Here is an 18,463-nt window from a genome sequence, read left to right on the forward strand (position 1 = left end):
AGAAGGGGATGACAGAGGATGAGATGGCTGGATGGCATCACTGACTCGATGGACGTGAGTTTGAGTGAACTCCGGGAGTTGGTGATGGACAGGGAGGCCTGGTGTGCTGCGATGCATGGGGTCGCAAAGAGTCGGACAAGACTGAATGACTGAACTGAGCAATATTTAAAAATCAACTAAACAAATTTACTGCCAAGTGATCAAGGACTTTAAAGAAGGGCTTCCCCAGTGGCTCAGTGGTAAAGAATCCACCTGCCAATGAAGGAGACACAGGTTCAATCCCTGGGTCAGGAAGCTCCTTGGAGAAGAAAACTAACCCACTCCAGGATTCTCGTCTGGAAAATTCCATGCACAGAGCAGCCCGGGGTTTCAGAGTCAGACATGACTGAACACACACATACGAGCTGATGTGGGAAAGCTGGCACCCTCACACGATGCTGCTGAAATGCACCAAGTGATACTTCCAAGACAACATGGCAGTATCTGTGTTTTAAACGGGAAGCGGGGGGTGGGGGAAGGGGGAGAAGGAAGAGAGATCATGACTGATCCTGGTTCTTTCTACTTGACAGATCACAGAAATGTTCTCAATTTGGTGGTGGTGGTGTAGTCACTAAATTGTGTCCGACTCTTGCGTCGCCATGGACTGTAGCCCGCCAGACTCCTCTGTCCATGGGATTCTCCAGGCAAGAGTACTGGAGTGGGTTGCCATTTCCTTCTCCAGGGGATCTTCCTGACTCAGGGATCGAACCCAGGTCTCCTGCATCGCAGGCAGATTCTTTACCAATTGAGCTAGGAGGGAAGCCCTTTCTCCATTTATATTTTACAATGTTTCATTTTTATAACCAACATGAAATTTTTTGTGAAATTAAAAATTTTTCCAAATTGACCTCTAAGTTGCATGCAGAAGAAGAAAATTACATACTATACTGTCTCATTTTACTGGAGATTAAAATTCTGATTTATACTATCATAAACAAGCACACACACCACCACCCCCTCCCCACTCCAAGCAGTACTGGCAGCAACAGAGGAATTGTAGTCAAGAACAAACAGATTTAGGGCAAGTAGGAAGAACAACTGTGGTGGTCCCCACATGGCATAATGTGAGGATTAAAAGAGATAAGGCTTGTAAAGCAATCAGCACAGTGCTTGGCACAAAGAAAGTACTAGATAAACATTAGCAATCATCTAGTAATTCTAGGCATTACCAATCACAGGCAATAACTGCTTACATTAATATGCTCCTGAAATGGTACAAAAGCAAACTTGGATGAGTAGCATCATTTCATATATACTTTTTCTTCATTCTGGTTCTTCTTTATGAACCATCTTTATGGTTTACTGCTTCTCCTACTAAGTCAGAACTCAATGTGTTGAGCTCCTTAAAATGCTAGGTCCAGGAGGACTATGACCCTAACTCCTTAACCTCCAGAAGCTCAAGATCCTATACAACTATAAATAAACTCAGATGCAGCCGGGAAGAAATTGACAATCTTCAGAAATTATTTTCTATGTACAAGAATCTCTAGGATTCCAATAACATTAGATTTAACTGCCAGCCTGTTCCCTTCTTACTCTCATCTCTTGTCAACACTTTTCTCAGTAACCTATTTCTAAGTCCAGCCATAACCCAAGAGAAGTCCCCAGCATGGTGAGATCAACTTATAAACATGAAATAACTTCCCTACCTGTGAAACATAACTACTGCTGTGCTAACCCCGAAAAGAGACATCACCTCTTGACAGTGCTAACTGCTATTCCACTCTCCATTTGCATCAAGGAGCAATGTTTCAACACGAGCCCATGTCACCAACTCACGGAAGTATTTTTTAAGTGATCCAGGGCTTCCTTGGTGGCTCAGTGGTAAAGAATCCACCTGCCAGTGCAGGAGACATGGGTTTGATCCTTGATCTGGGAGGATCCCACATGCCCAGGAGCAAAACTAAGCCCGTATGCCACAACTACTCAGTCTGTGGCTCTAGAGCCCAGGAGCTGCTACTACTGAGCCCACATGCCGCAACAACTGAAGACCGGAGCCTGTGCACCCTAGAGCCTGTGCTCCGCAAGGAGAAGCCACGGCAACAGAAGCCCATGCAACGCAAGGAGAGAGCAGCCCCTGCTTGCCACACCTAGAGAGAAGCCTGAGGAGCAACAGAGACCCAGCACAGCAAAACATTACTTTTTTTATTTTTAAAAAAGAGCCACATCTAAAAGTTTAGTAAAGGTGATCCAGTCTGAAAAGCACACTGCCCTCTCTCACACACTGCTTAGACACCAAGTAAAATTTTAGAATGACAAATGTAAACCATATTTCAAAGCTCTTCATATAAAACATTTAAGTTTTAGAAAGCATCTTCGTACCAGAAACAATTCCCTAGGAAGATCTGCTGCTTCCAATGTACTCATTCCCCCCAAAGAAAATCTAAGTAGTGCCTGTGCTATACCATGAATGCAAACTGCAAATTAATTTGTATCAACAGAGTTGGCTTAGGCTATTTCTCAAATTTACTGCTGAGATGGGTTTTTACCAGTGTATGGTTTGATTCAAACGTATATTGCAACTACACAGGAATAAAATTAGTTGCTAAGAATCAAAGTTAGACTGTCATATCATTTTATAATCATAACTGATTAAAAACATAGCCACAAATTGTTAAAACTTGAGAGAGCTTAAAATATATTTCATTTTATGGGCAAGTAATCTAAGGAAATAACTTAAGCATGCAGAAGTTATGTCTCAAAAGCAGAGCATAGTTCTTTTTATCAAAAACTAGAAGTTCACAATTCTTAATCATACAATGCACTCTGATTTAGAGCAGCATCAAAAAGAATGAAACACCTGGGAATAAATCCAATAACTAAGAGGGTGAAAGACTCGTACACCGAAAACTACAAAACGCTGCTGAAAGGAAATGAATAGGACACAAAAAGGTGGGAAGATTATCCCATGATCACAACTCCAAGAAGTAATACTGTTAAGATACCAATATTACACAAAGCGATCTACAGGTTCAATGCCAACCTACCAAAACCACAACAGCATTTTTTGCATAAATAGAAAAATCCATCCTAAAATCCATATGGGATCTCAAAGGAACCCAAACAGCCAATCTTGAAAGAGAAGAACAAAGGTTAAGGTCCCACACTTTCTGATTTCAGAACACAGTTACAGTAATCAAAACAGTGTGGTTGGTACTAGTAATAAGAGAGCTAAACATATCAATGAGGTGGAACAGAGAACCCAGGAATCAGCTCTCATGTACATGGTCACAGGATCTTCACACAAGGGTTTTAAGACCACTGAACAGGGAAAAGACAGTCTCTTCAACATATGGTGCTGGGAAAACTGGACATCCATGTGCAAAACAATGAATCTGGACCTTTATTTTATATCATGGACAAAAATTAACTCATAATTAATATCAAAATGTTAAAACCTCAAACTGTAAAACTCCTATAAGAAAATACTATAGGGAAAAGCTTCATGACTCTGGACTTGGCAATGTTTTCTTGGAAATGATATCAAAAGCATAAGCAACAAAGGCAAAAATAAATAAGACTACGTCAGACATAAAAAAATTCTGTGCATCGAAGAATACAATCCTAAAAGACAACTTACAAAATAGGAGAAAATACCTGCAAATCATCTAACTGATAGAGGATTAATATCCAGAATATATAAAGAACTCTTACAACTCAACAAAAATAACCCAATTAAAAATGGGCAATGACTTGAACAATTATTTCTCCAAAAAAGATATAGAAGTGGCCACAAGCACATGAAAAAAAGCTACTCAATATCAATTATTACAGAAATGCAATCAAAGCCATGAGCTATCACCACATATACATTAGGATGGCCATTACCAAAAAGAACAAGTATTGGTGAGGATGCGAAGAAACGAAATCTTTGTGCACTGCTGCAATGGAAACCAGTATGGCAGTTGTTCAACAAATTAAAAACAGAAATCTCATATGATCCAGCAAGCCCACTTCTGGGTATATACCTAAAAGAATTAAAAGCAGGATCTCAAAGAGACATTTGCCCACCTATTTACAGCAATATTATTCAGAACAGCCAAGAAGTGGAAGCAACCCTAATGTCCAATGTCCATTGATGGATAATGGATAAACAAAATAGAAAACTACACACACACACGATTAACCAGCCTTAAAAAGGGAAGATATCCTGTCACGTGTGCTATGACATGATGAACCTTGAAGACAAGATGCTAAGTCAACTAAGCCAGTCACAAAAAGACAAATTCTCCATGATTCCTCTGATACTAGGTATCAGAAGTAGTCAAATTCATAACAAACTGAAGGTAGAATGGTGGCTTTCCAGGGGCTGGGTGGGAAACTGAGAGTATTGTTTAATGGGTAGAGTATCAGTTTTGCAAGATGAAAAAGTTCTGGAGACCAACTGCCCACTGATGTGAACTTGACTTAAAATTACTGAACTACGAGCTTTAAAATGGTTAGAATGGTAAATTTTATGTGGTGGTGGTGTTGTTTTAACCACAATTATATAGAAAAAGAAAGAAAGAAACTGGGTCTGATGCTCTATCATGACAGATCATGTCAAGGATCATCTTAGACCTTAGACATTTTTCAGACCTTTGCTCTAAGGGGCTATATTCAACAGAATGAAACAAGCAAAGAATAATATTCTAAATATCTTTCTAAAGAAATCACACAGGAATGAAAGAAAAAACTGATCTACTGCAGATGATAAATGATTGCCTAATCCAAAAACTTCACCAGAATGAACCAAAGCATTATACTGCTTTGATTATCTCCATTTCCTTTTAACAAGGTCCAGTTTCTGAGACTATCCACACATCTTGACTAACTGTCATACCAAGGACATTGGCTAGAGCGACGACTGGCGACTTCATAGCAGACGAAACACCTCCAGTGTTCTTGCTGAGAAGACCGGCCAGGCACGAGGTGAAGCGACTAGCGCAGCAGCAGACACTGAACAATCTAGAACTAAGGAGTATGTGAATTCACAGAAGGCAATGTCATTTTTTTAGAAAGATTTTTTTTTAACGTGGACCACTTTTAAAGTCTTTACTGAATTTGCTACAATACTGCTTCTATTTTATGTTTTGGTTTTTTGGCTGAAGGCAAGTGGGATCTAACCCATGACCCCTGTTTGGAAGGTGAAGTCTTAACCAGGGAAGTCCCATATGCAATGTTAATTTTAACCTAAGCAATATACCAGGTACCAAAATATCAAGAGCAAAGAGTCGAGTCAGTGGCTTCCAATATTGAATACATGTTACATGGATTACTCATTCATGGGTTTTCCCTGTTCATTTTTAAGAATATGCACAATCCAAATGGCCTATGATCATTTTAATGGTTGAGAAGTTGATAGAAAGTGTTATGGATGTTTACGGTTGTTTTTTTTAAAAAAACTGCACCTCACTTGAATACTTAACATGCTGGTTTTGCACAAACTGGCAGGACATTTTTTTTTTTTTTAATAATTTTTATTTATTTTTATTTTTCTGGCTGCTCTGGGTCTTTGTTGCTGTGTGAGGACTTCAGATGGAGTGAGCCGGGGCTACTCTTCATTGCAGAGCACTTGACTCCTCATTGCAGTGGCTTCTCTTGTTGCGGAGCACAAGCTCTTGGGTGCACAGGCTTCAGTCAAGGGCAGCTCCCAGCCTCCAGAGCACAGGCTCAATAGCTGTCACTCATGGGCTTAGCTGTTCCTCAGCATGTGGGATCTTCCTGGACCAGGAATTGAACCCCATCCCCTGCAATGGCAGGTGGATGCTTACCCACTAGATCACTGGGAAGTCCAGTTGGTATACAACAAAACCTACTAGTTTATATACCCATTTAGGATTGAATAGCTTGGCTCAAGGAAGAGATGGCCTGCAAAGGAACCCGAGCTTAAATGCCTACCGGCTCTGTTACCTTGGAAACATTCCTTAATTTCCCTGTGCCTGTTTCATGATCTGTAAATTGGGGTTTTATGAGGATCTAAAATCTTAAAATCCAGAAGTAACAAAAGTGATGGTTTAGATAAGTGTATGTTACTCATTTTAGTTACAAGGGAAAGCAACATGTAGGGAAGAATAACGTGGCGTTGCTCTAAGTCTTACCAGAGCAGCACTGCTAATGGTACCTGAATCCAAGTTCAAGTATAGGTTTCCTGTACTCTGGACTCTCAGTCCAGAACTCAGATATGAGAACAGGAGGATGAGACTATTCGAGGCAAACTTCCGTTTAAAACTAAATGCCCGCCCTGTCCACACTGCAGATGTTGACAGAGGTTCTGCCCCACAGAAATTCTGGTCTGGGTGAAGAAGGAGCCCCCTAGGGAATTTAGGTAGCTCAGTGAGGCAGTACCTGATTACGCACCAAAATGAATGACAGCTGAGTAACAAAGAGTACAAATTTGGAGAAGGGATGGCAGAATGAAGGGAAGTGGAGACAGCTGGGAGGTGAGGACCCCCAGCAGTGCCCCAGCCTGGAGGCTGTGAGCAAGCTGCCCAAGGAAGTTAACACTCCAACATGCCACTTGGTAAATGGTCAGAAACGAGACCAACGCAGCAGACAGAATAATCATGGCATTAATAAAAACTGGGAAACTGGAGGTGGCATCAGACAATTCTGCTCCGGACACAAGCAGTGTGTGCTGGTCGCCAGATGTGCAACAGAGGGAAGACAGCCAAAGGGCATCCAGAGAGCAGCAACTGAAAGTGGGGCAGGATGATGACCAAGAAGTACAAAGTCACAGAAATGAAGGGAGAGAAGTTCCAAGAAGAAGCTATCGACAGTGCCCAATGCTGCTTACCACAGATAAGGAAAAACTCAGCCAGAGAAAAAAGGCATCTCCCACTGACAGGCCAATCAGAGAGCTCAAGCCACAGGCAGATGAAGGAGAACTTACAAAATATCAACACCTGGCAATGATTTCATTTTTCTCCAAGAGTAGCTTGGCTTATGACTCTACTCTGGATGATAACAAATTAATGATTTTACACCTACTCCCCCAAAGTTGATTTTGGGGGGCATGGATCTCTGAGGATGGTGGCGAGGATTACAAAGAGGAGGAAAACAGTCCTCAGCAAGAGAAAGAGGGAGCACACCGTTTTCAACGACAGCATTTCAATGCTGCCCGGTGCAGATCTGGGCAGTAATGAACAGCTTGTAGTAAAAAGCAAGCAACAGAAGTTCCTTAATGGAGCACTATGAACAAATATGGGCTTCCCAGGTGGCCCAGTCATAAAGAATCCTCCTGACAATGCAGGAGACCTGGGTTTGATCCCTGGGTGGGGAAGATCCCCTGGAGAAGGAAATGGGAACCCATTCCACTATTCTTGCCTGAGAAATCCCATGGACAGGGGAACCTGGTGGGCTACAGTCCATAGGGTCGCAAGAGAGTCAGACAAGACTCAGCGACTAATAATGAATGAATATTCTACTTACTAGGCTCTAAATTAAAAAGTAATCACTCTACCCTCATGCAAAGAATGAAAACGTTTCACTCTTTAGAAAATCACTCTTAAAAAACACATTTATATTATGAAGTAAAAATTCAATAAGAAGAAAGTAAATACCACTCCTGATCAACCTACCATCTAAGACAAAAAACCTCACCAAATTAGGTTTTTAATATCTTTTCTTCCTGCTTTTATTCCTAAGCACTTTCTGTTCATATGCTTTGGAGACAGAACACTTTTGTACCCTCCTTCTGCACTTCTGTCACAAACACAGCTTAAAACAAAAATTTGTGCATGAAACACAAGTATCTGGTAGACAAACTTAAAAGTCCTAAGAAAGACTATCAAACTTCACCCTGCCATAAATCACCAGTTAGTGATAATAACATGTGAAATTGTTACAGATTAAAACAATCAGATTCCTGAAAACTTACCCAACTTCATATTTACTAGATACATAAAATGTACCTCGATATTTATAAAAAATTAAAAGACAACCATGCTCCCCAAACACATTTCACAATGAAACTATATTATAGATGATGTATGATGCTTTTTTGAGGAGGGCATGGCAACCCACTCCAGTATTCTTGCCTGGGAAATCCCAAGGACACAGGAGCCTGGAGGGCTACAGTCCATAGCACCACAAAGAGTCAAACACAACTGAGGTGACTTTGCATGCATGATGCTTTTTTAAAAAGCTTTTATTTGTTGGTAATAATGAATGGGCAGACTTACAAATAAAAATACTACTAAATCTTAGACGTTTAACATATACACACATATTTTCACTATATTTTTAATGTATTTTCACTACACCATCCCCCTATTTTCACTCTTCTGAATATCTAGATCTTAGCTTCAAGGAAAACTGCCAGCAATCCAAAACAACCAATTAAGTTGTAATAATTACAGTAACTTCTACCCTGGACAACTCTTTCAAAGTCCTTACAAACTACAGAGCACAGTCAAAACATCCTCAAAGGTCCCCTTTTCTCTAGACTAGTGAAACACACCCTCATAGATCAGTGAAGACAGATGTTACGATATAGCAGTGTTAAGACATATAGGAAAGTGGAGAGCCGAAGAATTGATGCTTTTGAACAGTGGTGTTGGAGAAGACTCTTGAGTCTCTTGGACTGCAGAGAGATCCAACCAGTCAATTCTAAAGAAAATCAGTCCTAAATATTCATTGGAAGGACTGATGCTGAAGCTCCAATACTTTGGACACCTGATGCGAAGAACTGACTCTCTGGAATAGACCCCTGATGCTGATGCTGGGAAAGACTGAAGGCGGGAGGAGAAGGGCACAACAGAGCATGAGATGGTTGGATGGCATCACCGACTCAACGGACTTGAGTTTGAGTAAGCTCCGGGAGTTGGTGATGGACAGGGAAGCCTGGCATGATTGATGCTTTTGAACAGTGGTGTTGGAGAAGACTCTTGAGTCTCTTGGACTGCAGAGAGATCCAACCAGTCAATTCTAAAGAAAATCAGTCCTAAATATTCATTGGAAGGACTGATGCTGAAGCTCCAATACTTTGGACACCTGATGCGAAGAACTGACTCTCTGGAATAGACCCCTGATGCTGATGCTGGGAAAGACTGAAGGCGGGAGGAGAAGGGCACAACAGAGCATGAGATGGTTGGATGGCATCACCGACTCAACGGACTTGAGTTTGAGTAAGCTCCGGGAGTTGGTGATGGACAGGGAAGCCTGGCATGCTGCAGTCCATGGGGTCACAAAGAGTCGGACACGACTGTGTGACTGAACTGAACTGAAGACATACAGGATGTTAAGACAAAGGTTGCCTCATGCTTCTGACTTAAAATTAACAACACCTGGTCCAAACATGAAATCTGCATTAGGTAATCTAGGAATTTCTGCTGCTTTTCTTTAGAAGATGATGAGTTTTACTTAGTTTTGAAGATTTTCCAGTGAAATTCGGCTGCAACAGAAATATACTAACATACGAGATACCCAGAGAACCATCATTAAAATTGCAGGTAAGTCTTAGCTTCAAAAAGTTAAGGTAGTTTATACTACCAAAATAAAACCACACCAAAAATCCTCAGGATGTAAATGGACAGAGTGAATTCAGCTGCCTTCAGAAGTCCGCTCAGATTTGCTGAGAAAAAACTCAAAACAGCACCCATTGGGGGGCAAACGGGGCCAAACTTGCGGTATCACATTCATGTAAGAAAATCAATCTCACTTCTCCTATTTACTCAAACAAAAACTATTAGAATTTGATCACCAAGGAGACTGAAAGCATTGGTCAATTTTGGAGCTTTCTTCCTGGAATATTTGATCAGAATCAGATCCATTGATGATGGGCAGAAGATATGTCAATATCTTCAATAGCTAATTTCTCTGTTCAAATTGTTCATATGGACACAACACAGGCCACAAAAGGTGTCTGATTCTGCTAGGACCACTGGCTGATTCAACCCCATCTTTTCATTCTTGTACACCGGGGCCTCAATTCTCCTCCCCTGACCCTTACATTTATGGGTATTAGAGAGATGTACTAAAACTTAAAAACCATACAAAAGGAAAATTAGCAAATATAAATTAGTCTGACATTTCTCAAAGGACTTTTCTTAAGTATACACCAAGAATTAGCATAAAAAATGGCTGCTGGAAAAATAAGCAGAAGGACAATACAAACTTAATGTTTTACTGGATGTTTTACTGAAAAACTTAATGTTTTTCAATCATTTTAGTTGCCTGTGTTAACGACCCATGAATATACTTACTTCCTCAAACAAATGTTAAATGCCTATTGTGTGCCTGGCACTGTGCAAGGTAATCCAAGGAAGACAAAAACCAGGACACCTGCCAAGCACTACTTCAAATTCAAGGAGACCTTAACTTATTGGACCATTTCAGATTTACTGGACACACCAACTACATGCCAGGCTGTGCTGGGTGCCAACGGCCACACGAGAACCAATCAACTGCAGATCTGTAACCAAAGATGAACTGTGACAACCCCAAGCCTGACTAGTCCTAAAGTAGCAATATTTCATTCAAGAAATAATCTTGCCTCTGTAGATGAATTCTTTCTACACACAGCAATTCTTTTAATAACTTCCTCCTATGTTAACACAAACTGCTTAAGAGTTAATTGCACTGTTTTGAACAACAACAACAAACAGTAAACTGAAGCACCTGGCACTTGAATTTGCTTTGCTTTGCTGTTGCCTTCTATAACAATAAAAAGTGACTTTAGTTGTAAAGTAGAACGTCAACCCTAAACTCACTGTGGCAAGAACTTATTTTCCTTGCAGTGGCAGTTCAGTGTGAAACAAAAGCTAAACTAACAAATCTCGCTTAGCTTTTTAAAAACCATTCACTTTTAGTGATTTCTTCATGAAGGCTCTGTGGTCACTCATTTCCTCAGGTTCAAAAAACAGGTAGTGCCAACCAAATTACAGATCTGGGCTTCTAGGTTACAAAACCATTTTTAACCCCGGAAAAGCACCGTGGTTACAGTCATACAACGCTAACTAGAGTTTTCTAAAAAATAACACTTAGCCCTTAATTGTAAATTACAGGTAAAGGTTTGCAAGCTAGAAACTTGACATTGGTTTTTAGAGTCTTTCACATTAAAAACAATGACACCCAGTTACGTATCTTAAGACATGTAAAAAATATTAAGAGAACTGTTAGCTGAACAATCATCAATACTGCAAAACGATACTTAAGAGGGAAGCTGAAGATACAAGATTCCTCCTCCAAAAACGTTTAAACAAATCTAAAGTAAAATTTGGCAAGCTGTCCCCCAGTGTCGCTATTTTTACAATTTAAAGTGAGCTCTGTTCGCACGCCGTTATTAAAACCGCAACCAAAAAAAAAAAAAAGGTGTCCTGAAATTTGCTTATTAACAACAATCAAGTCTAAAAATATGCCCCTCCTGCCTAGTGGGCCAAGTGGCAAGAATATACGAGAACTCAGGAAGTTTTGAAATGGCAGTGACAGGAGAAAAGGGGGAAGACGGGGGTGAGACGAGGGGAAAGAATCACGGAGAACAAGAGCAACTCCGTGCGGTCAAAGCCGCGAGTTGGCATCCGAACTGCGAGTTCCCGGCTCGGGACAAGACTCGACCGAGCAACTTCGCGCCGGACCGAGCCCTGCGCCCGGCCGCCCTCCGAGCCGCGAGCCGCGGCCCTTCCTCCCCAGTGGCAGCCCGGCAGCGGCCTCCGCGAGGGCGCGGTGACAGCGCGGGGCCGGGCCCGGGAGATGCCGGCCGGCTGACACCCACCTTCCTTCTCGGCCCGCGCCGCGGCCACGACGAGGGTCATCACCAGGTGCAGCGCTCCCAGGAGGCCGGCGGCTGCGCTCCGCGGGCCCCCGCCGCGGCCGGCCGCGGGCTCCAGACCGGCCACGGCGGACGTGGAGGCAGCGGCGGCGGATCCCGCTGCTCCTCCTCCGGCCCGCTTCCCCATCCCTGCCGGCCGGGGGCCGCCGCGCTCGAGGTCCGGCGCGGTCCTTCTCGGCTAGGCGGCGGCGGCGCGGGAGCCGTGGTCCGGGCTCTGGCCGCGGCGCCTGGGGGAGACAGCGGTTCCGGGCCCAGGGCTCGGGCTCCGGACGTGGGTCTGGGTCCGTGCGTGCGTGTGAGCGAGCGTGTCAGTCACGGCCTCCGCCTCAGCATCGCCCACGGGGAGTCGAAGCGGAGAGGCCGCGGGTCAAGCACGGCGGGCGGCCATACTGGAAACGGGCACTGGCGGCGGGCTCTGGGCGCTGGCCTGCGAGGGGCGGGGCGCGGCCCTGGGCACCGCCCCCGCCGTGCCGTCACCTGGGCAGCCCGCCGGTCTCTGTCCGCCCCGGAGTTGGTTCGGTCCGAACTCCTCGTCCCGCTCTCAGAGGCCCACGGCTCCAAAGGCCAAACGGGACGGGTCAACACAAATCCAACCTGTCACCGGTGCCCCACCTGGGAGGGGGAGGAGGGAGGCCGGCCGGGGCCCAGCCGCCAGAACTTGCAATGGCGGCTCACGCTTCGCGGAGGCAGGGACCGCGATCACGTGGGGGCGGGGGGGGCGGGGCTTGGCCGCGCAGCCGCCCTAGGGCGGGGGCGGGAGCTGGGCGGGGTTTCGGGGCGCTGGGGGAGGCAGGGCGGCAGCTGAGAAGCAGGGAACAAACGCCTGCATCCCCTGTACTGCATTGCGAGAGCCTTCCAGAGAACTGAGTGCGCATCCGGACCTCGAAGTCTAGCGCGGAAAATCCATTCCAGTGACTCCTCCAGGCCGCACCCCCGCTTCTCAGCCGCTTCGAGAATACCCGGGACCTGTTTCAGTTTCCCGGTGGCGCTGCCTTGGGGACGGGGACCTGCACTGTTCATCTTTGCAGTCTTGAAGATACAGCACTCTGGAACGCTGCGTGGAATCCTCCTGCCCTTAGATTGTGCCGAGTTTGCTGTGGGAAAGCCCTTTGCTGTGTGTGTGTAAAGTGGCAGTGGCTGACTTTCTCCAACTTGGAATAATTCTTAATACATTTTATTCACCTGTTTCCTTCAAGGCCCAGCACAAATCAGGAAGCCACCTGATTTGGGCCTCTTAGAGGCCCTTTTCATCTTAGCTCAAGGTTCTTCTTGGGCGTGGCTGTTCTCTACAAACTTTCTCTTGAATCAATTAGTAACTTCCCCTAACTACAGAGCCGTTCACTTAGGCTGAGCTGGATTTGTCGAGTGAATGTTGTTCTAAAGCTGAGTCCACTGCTAATACGTCCTGAAACAAACTACGTGGGAAAAATAAAATTTCAAGAAGCTATACAAAAGAAACTCAAAAGTACTACCCTCTGCAGTCGTCGTCTTTGTCAAGCAAGCACTTTATATTTTTTAAGAGCCTTCACCCTGATTTTGAAAAGCAATTTTACTTTTCTGATTTTTAGATTAAGAATTTAATTGAATTTTGTTCTTGATGTAATTAAATAGAAATAATTAGTATCATCTCTAAGTGGGCGTTTCCATATTTGTAGATCGAAGGCTTTCAACTCACTGAAGAAATCGACTTCAAAGATAAGTATGTGAGTGCAGAGTCAAAACTTACCTTCAATGTGCAAGGAGCCTGTAACTCCTCCCCCATTACCAGTTTCAAGGCAGACAAGCCTCTTCAACCATTAAATGCTTAGGTTCTCTTACACAGGAATCAACCAAGTCCTCTGATTAGCCTAAGGCTCAGGAGCCCCATGGGAACTAAGCATATGTCTGTAATTGGAGCTTAGACATATACAGACCTGTTTGATCAGAGGCTGATTCCCATGAAGCTAATGAAGCTTAAGCTTTAGGGCCTTTCTCTTGCACAAGTTTCTTCCAAAGGTCTCTGCATCTAACTGTGTTTATAAGTTCATATTCTTGTTATTTAAGCCCCCAAACCCCAATAGCTGTGTAGGCATTTAGGGCCTACCATATCCGAACCTCCCTGTGCCTGATGGACTTTGGGAGCCAGAGCAGTGATGATAGAAGTTTGTTCCCAGGAAAGGGCGTTGAGACTGCTGGGAGAATAATAATAAAAGAAGAACTGACCATACAATTTGGTAAACTGTATTGGAGAGTACCCAGAGTTGCCATCACCTCATCCTTCTCTTTCCCCCCAGAGCCATGTTCTTTAGGAAGGAGAGAATGAAGGAACTGGGAATTCCCTGGCAGTCCAGTGGTTAGGACTCTGAGTCTTCACCACCACTGGGCCCCAGGTTCATCCCTGGTCAGGGAACTAAGATTCTGCAAGCTGTGCACCCATAAACAGGAAAGAAAGAAAAGAAACTGAAGGAACTAGAAAAGAAACTGAAGGAACTATCACCAAGGACCTTTCTGAAGTTCCAATTAGCAACAGATCTCCCTAATCCCCTTTGGGGAGTTAGACCTGGGCATTTGGCAAGTGGAGACAGGCTATTTAGCTGGCAGAATCAGGGAAAACCAGCTAAACCTGTGATTCTCCATGTATCATCCCCAGACCAGCATCACCTGGGAACTTGTTAGACATGTAGATTGCAGATCACATCCAGGACATGTGGAATCAGCCTCTGGGTTGAGGTCCTGCAGTCCATGTTTTTACAAGCCACTGGGTGACACACTCAAGTTTGAAGACTATTGCACCAAACTGATACATGCAAGGAACAACACGCTGTTAGGACTTTTCACCTTCTGCTCACTTTGTTGTCTACCCAGATTAATAAACTACTATTGGAAGCAGAGTTGAAAGGGACTCAGGTGAATTTAAGGCTTAAATCCTAGCCCTGCTTTTATTAGTTATATGAGGCTAGGCAAATTACTCAACTATTCTGGCCTCAAATTCCTTATTTGTAAAATAATATCTAATAAATCTGGAGAAATTAAAAAACTATTAAGCTCAGTGAAAGTTCCAAGGATCATGGATTGGTTTATGGTGGTGGCGGTTTAGTCACTAAGCCTTGCGACTCCATGGACTGTAGCCTACCAGGCTCCTCTGTCCATGGGATTTTCCAGGCAAGATTACTGGAGTGGGTTGCCATTGCCTTCTGCAGGGAATATTCCCAACCCAAGGATTGAAACCAGGTCTCCTGTATTTCAGGCGATCTCCTCCATTTCAGGTGGGTTCTTTACTGACTGAACTACCAGGGAAGCCCTTTATTGGTTTATATTCCCACAAAATATCTGAGGAGGCTTACAAGAATACTTTCATTGTAATAAAAATATATATGAATTAAACTTTGGGACTTGGAGGGGGAAATACTGTTGGAGTCCCCAGGGCTCCATCTCACTGGCTAGTTGGTTGACTACACATGGGTCTCCTGACATTGAACATCACCTATACTCTTCTTTTTCAAGTCTCAAGTTTATATCACCAGCCAGACCTCACTGTCTCTATTGCTGCAGCAATCTTTAAGGACATCTTAAACTCACATGAACTCTTAATCTGCTCCCCAAACCTTCTCCGCCCACAGCTTTTCCTGTCTCTAGAGCCACTCCAAGCAACCAATGGCTGATGGGTGATACACATCCCACAGTGTATCACCTCTATGATACACTGTGGGATGAGCCCTATCTGTTCTGCCTGGATTTCTGAAAGAACTTCCTAACAGCTTTCTCTGTTCACAACTGTAAAAGGAAAATTTTTCCACTTACAGCTCTTGCCAAGGAAAGTTGATGGTTTACCTCACCTGGTTCAAACCAACTGAAGCTGAAAAAGGACTGTGAACTCTGAATGACCCCTAGGCCAGACTCTTGTTAGGCCTAGCTGAAGGCTTGTTCCTATCCAGTGAACAAAGGCCTCTGTTTGATCCAGCACTGTTCATTCCTATCCAGCATGCCGGTTTTCAGTCTTAGATTAGCTTCACCCCCACCAACCCCCTTTCCTCTTTCTAGCACCTCTAAAAAAAACCCTGACCTTCCCAATTCATGAATTACTCAGTAAACTTTTTCACTGATATGTTTCTTTGCCTGATGAGTATATAAACTCAGCCTTGATTTTATTTTTTTTAAGTTCTGGTGGTCTTTGCTTTTTTTTTTTTTGACATAAACTTGTAGTCTGTTGTCAACACAGCAGCAGAATGACCATCTAAAACATGACATCGCTTGTGTCTCCTGCAGTAGCTCCTATCTCAGAGTAAAAACCAGAGCTCTTCTGCTGGGCCATAAGGCTCTAACACAATCTACCCCACCCCCCATCTCACCTCCTATTATCTTTAATTTCAATTTCTACTGGACTCTTCTAGGGTTGGTTAATTTCAATGGATCATATGATAGCTCTATTTTTATCTTTTTAAGGAACCTTCAATTCTTTTTTTTTTTAGAGTTTACACTTACTCTTGTGGTAATTTTTATTAGTCATTTTTGGCTGTGCTGGGTCTTTGTTGCTGCAAGCGTTTTCTCTAGTTATGGAGAGCAGAGACTACTCTCTAGTTCAGTGCTCTGGCTTCTCATTGTGGTGGCTTCTCTTGGTGCAGAGCACAGGCTTGTAGTTGAAGCACATGGGCTCATTAGCTGCAGCTCCTGGACTCTAGAGCAAGGGCTCCCTAGTTGTGGCGCATGGGCTTAGTTGCCCCTTGGCATGTGGAATCTTCCCAGACCAAGAATCGAACTGGTGTCCCCTACCTTGCAAGCTAGACTCTTAACAACTGGACCACCAGGAAAGCCCCCTCTGCATTCTTAAAAAGAAAAAAAACATCAACTCATGAAGCCCCAGGTTTAAATCTATTCAATTACCAGATAAATTGCTATAGCCTAGGGGAGGGCACAGAGAAGGCGATGGCACCCCACTCCAGTACTCTTGCCTGGAAAATCCCATGGGCGGAGGAGTCTCATAGGCTGCAGTCCATGGGGTCGCTAAGGGTCGGACACGACTGAGCGACTTCCCTTTCACTTTTCACTTTCATGCATTGGAGAAGGAAATGGCAACCCACTCCAGTGTTCTTGCCTGGAGAATCCCAGGGACAGGGGAGCCTGGTGGGCTGCAGTCCATGGGGTTGCAAAGAGTTGGACACAACTGAAGCAACTTAGAAGCAGCAGCAGCAGGGGAGGGCAAATAAACCTATATAGCATACAGAAGTATACTCAATATTTTGTAATAACCTATAAAGAATAAGAATCTGAAAAAATATATATATATATGTATGTATACCTGAATCACCTTTCTGTACACATGAAACTAACGCAACATTGTAAATCAACTATACTTCAATTAAAAAAAGAAAAGAATTTACCAAAAAAAAAAAAGAGCCTATGAAGCTCTCAGGGGGAATATTTGTGTTTCAGAGTTAGTCTACATTATGGTTAGCATCTGTATTCTATTATAAAGGTTTGATTCTTTGAATCCCGTTGATAGTATACAGGCCAGGGAATATTAATAGCAGACTCCTTGGTCTTTATAAAATATGTGTGTTGTTACACAATAGAAAATGTGATTATAAATAAAAGAACAACTCTTTTTGTTGGAGAAAATGTTTTCTTTTTGACAATGTGGTCTTACTCATAATGAATAGCCAGCCCCATACCAAAAAATCCACAGGGCTTAGAAGAAGAGATGGACCTTCGATCTTTCATTGAGGATGGCTTTGAAACCAACCATGGCATGAACCTGTGCCCACCTCCAGCTACTGTTGGGCAGTTATGCAACCTCCCTAAATATATTTCCAGTTTTGTGTTTTAAAAACAGAACAAAAAATTAACTACTGATAGTTGTAAAGATTGAATAAACTAAGTTCCATGAAACTATTGGACATAGAAGATGTCCAATGGTGTCACTGTTTTAATCTTGATTATCATCAAGGAACAGGAAACTGAGGCCCGGAAACAAAGGGCAACGTAATGGCAGGGCAGAGACATGATGCTCCAAGCTAGGGTTTTCATCTTCTGTTTCATTCTCAGGTCCATTTAATATTTTATGCATCTTCAGTGCTTAATTTGTCAAAGTACTCTTTTAATTATTGTATTCATCTTATAATAATATCAAAACCTGAAGAATTAAAATTCCACTGCTCTAACTAAACAATAGCACAGATCAATTCAGTAAAATCATAAGAGGTGACTCCAATGATCCCTCAAGAGGGCTCTCACTAAGTGGTTATTAGCCATAGCTTGACCTTCCCTGAAATTACAAGCTCAAGCCTAAGCACTTTTGTTTTTGACCATGCCATGTGGCATGCAAGATCTTAGTTCCTGGAACAGGGATTGAACCCATGCCCCCTGCATTGAGAGCATGGAGTCTTAACCATTGGACTGCTACAGTGATCCCAATCCTAAGTACTTTACATGAGTCAAGGTTGGCCAGCTTATATCTCAATAACATACAATCTCAAACTCTCAGTGACTTCAAACAACACATTTGTTTCTCTCGTCTGCTACCCGTTCATCCAGGATCCTGGCTGATATAGTAACCTGAGTCACTCACTATAGCACAGTGAAAAGAGTGCTCCAGAGGGGCCCTTAGTGGAAATTAAATTATCTGATGAAAACTGACATTTCATTGCTTCCACTCACAACTCTGGTAAGAACAGGTCATTTGGCCACATCTCACTTTGA

General features: G+C 43.3%; 1 protein-coding gene across 5 annotated transcripts in view; it reads right to left on the reverse strand.

Annotated features, from left to right (window-relative positions):
• The window catches only part of TMEM131 (transmembrane protein 131), a 182,051-nt gene extending 167,704 nt beyond the window's left edge, over positions 1-14,347 (reverse strand). For 2 of the 5 annotated variants that reach the window (XM_055539389.1, XM_055539388.1), the window contains exon 1: positions 13,515-13,672. Coding sequence is in view for 2 of the 5 variants with exons in the window: in XM_055539387.1 (XP_055395362.1) it covers positions 11,732-11,915 (184 nt within the window). In the remaining 3 variants the exon portion in view is untranslated. Of the gene's footprint in view, positions 1-11,731; positions 12,476-13,514; positions 13,673-13,701 lie in introns of those variants that run through there. The other 3 variants (XM_055539390.1, XM_055539387.1, XM_055539386.1) reach the window with 3 other exon arrangements.
• Between the last annotated feature and the right edge of the window lie 4,116 nt (positions 14,348-18,463).

The sequence above is a fragment of the Bubalus kerabau genome, chromosome 11, assembly GCF_029407905.1.
Source record: "Bubalus kerabau isolate K-KA32 ecotype Philippines breed swamp buffalo chromosome 11, PCC_UOA_SB_1v2, whole genome shotgun sequence".
Lineage (NCBI taxonomy): Eukaryota > Metazoa > Chordata > Mammalia > Artiodactyla > Bovidae > Bubalus > Bubalus kerabau.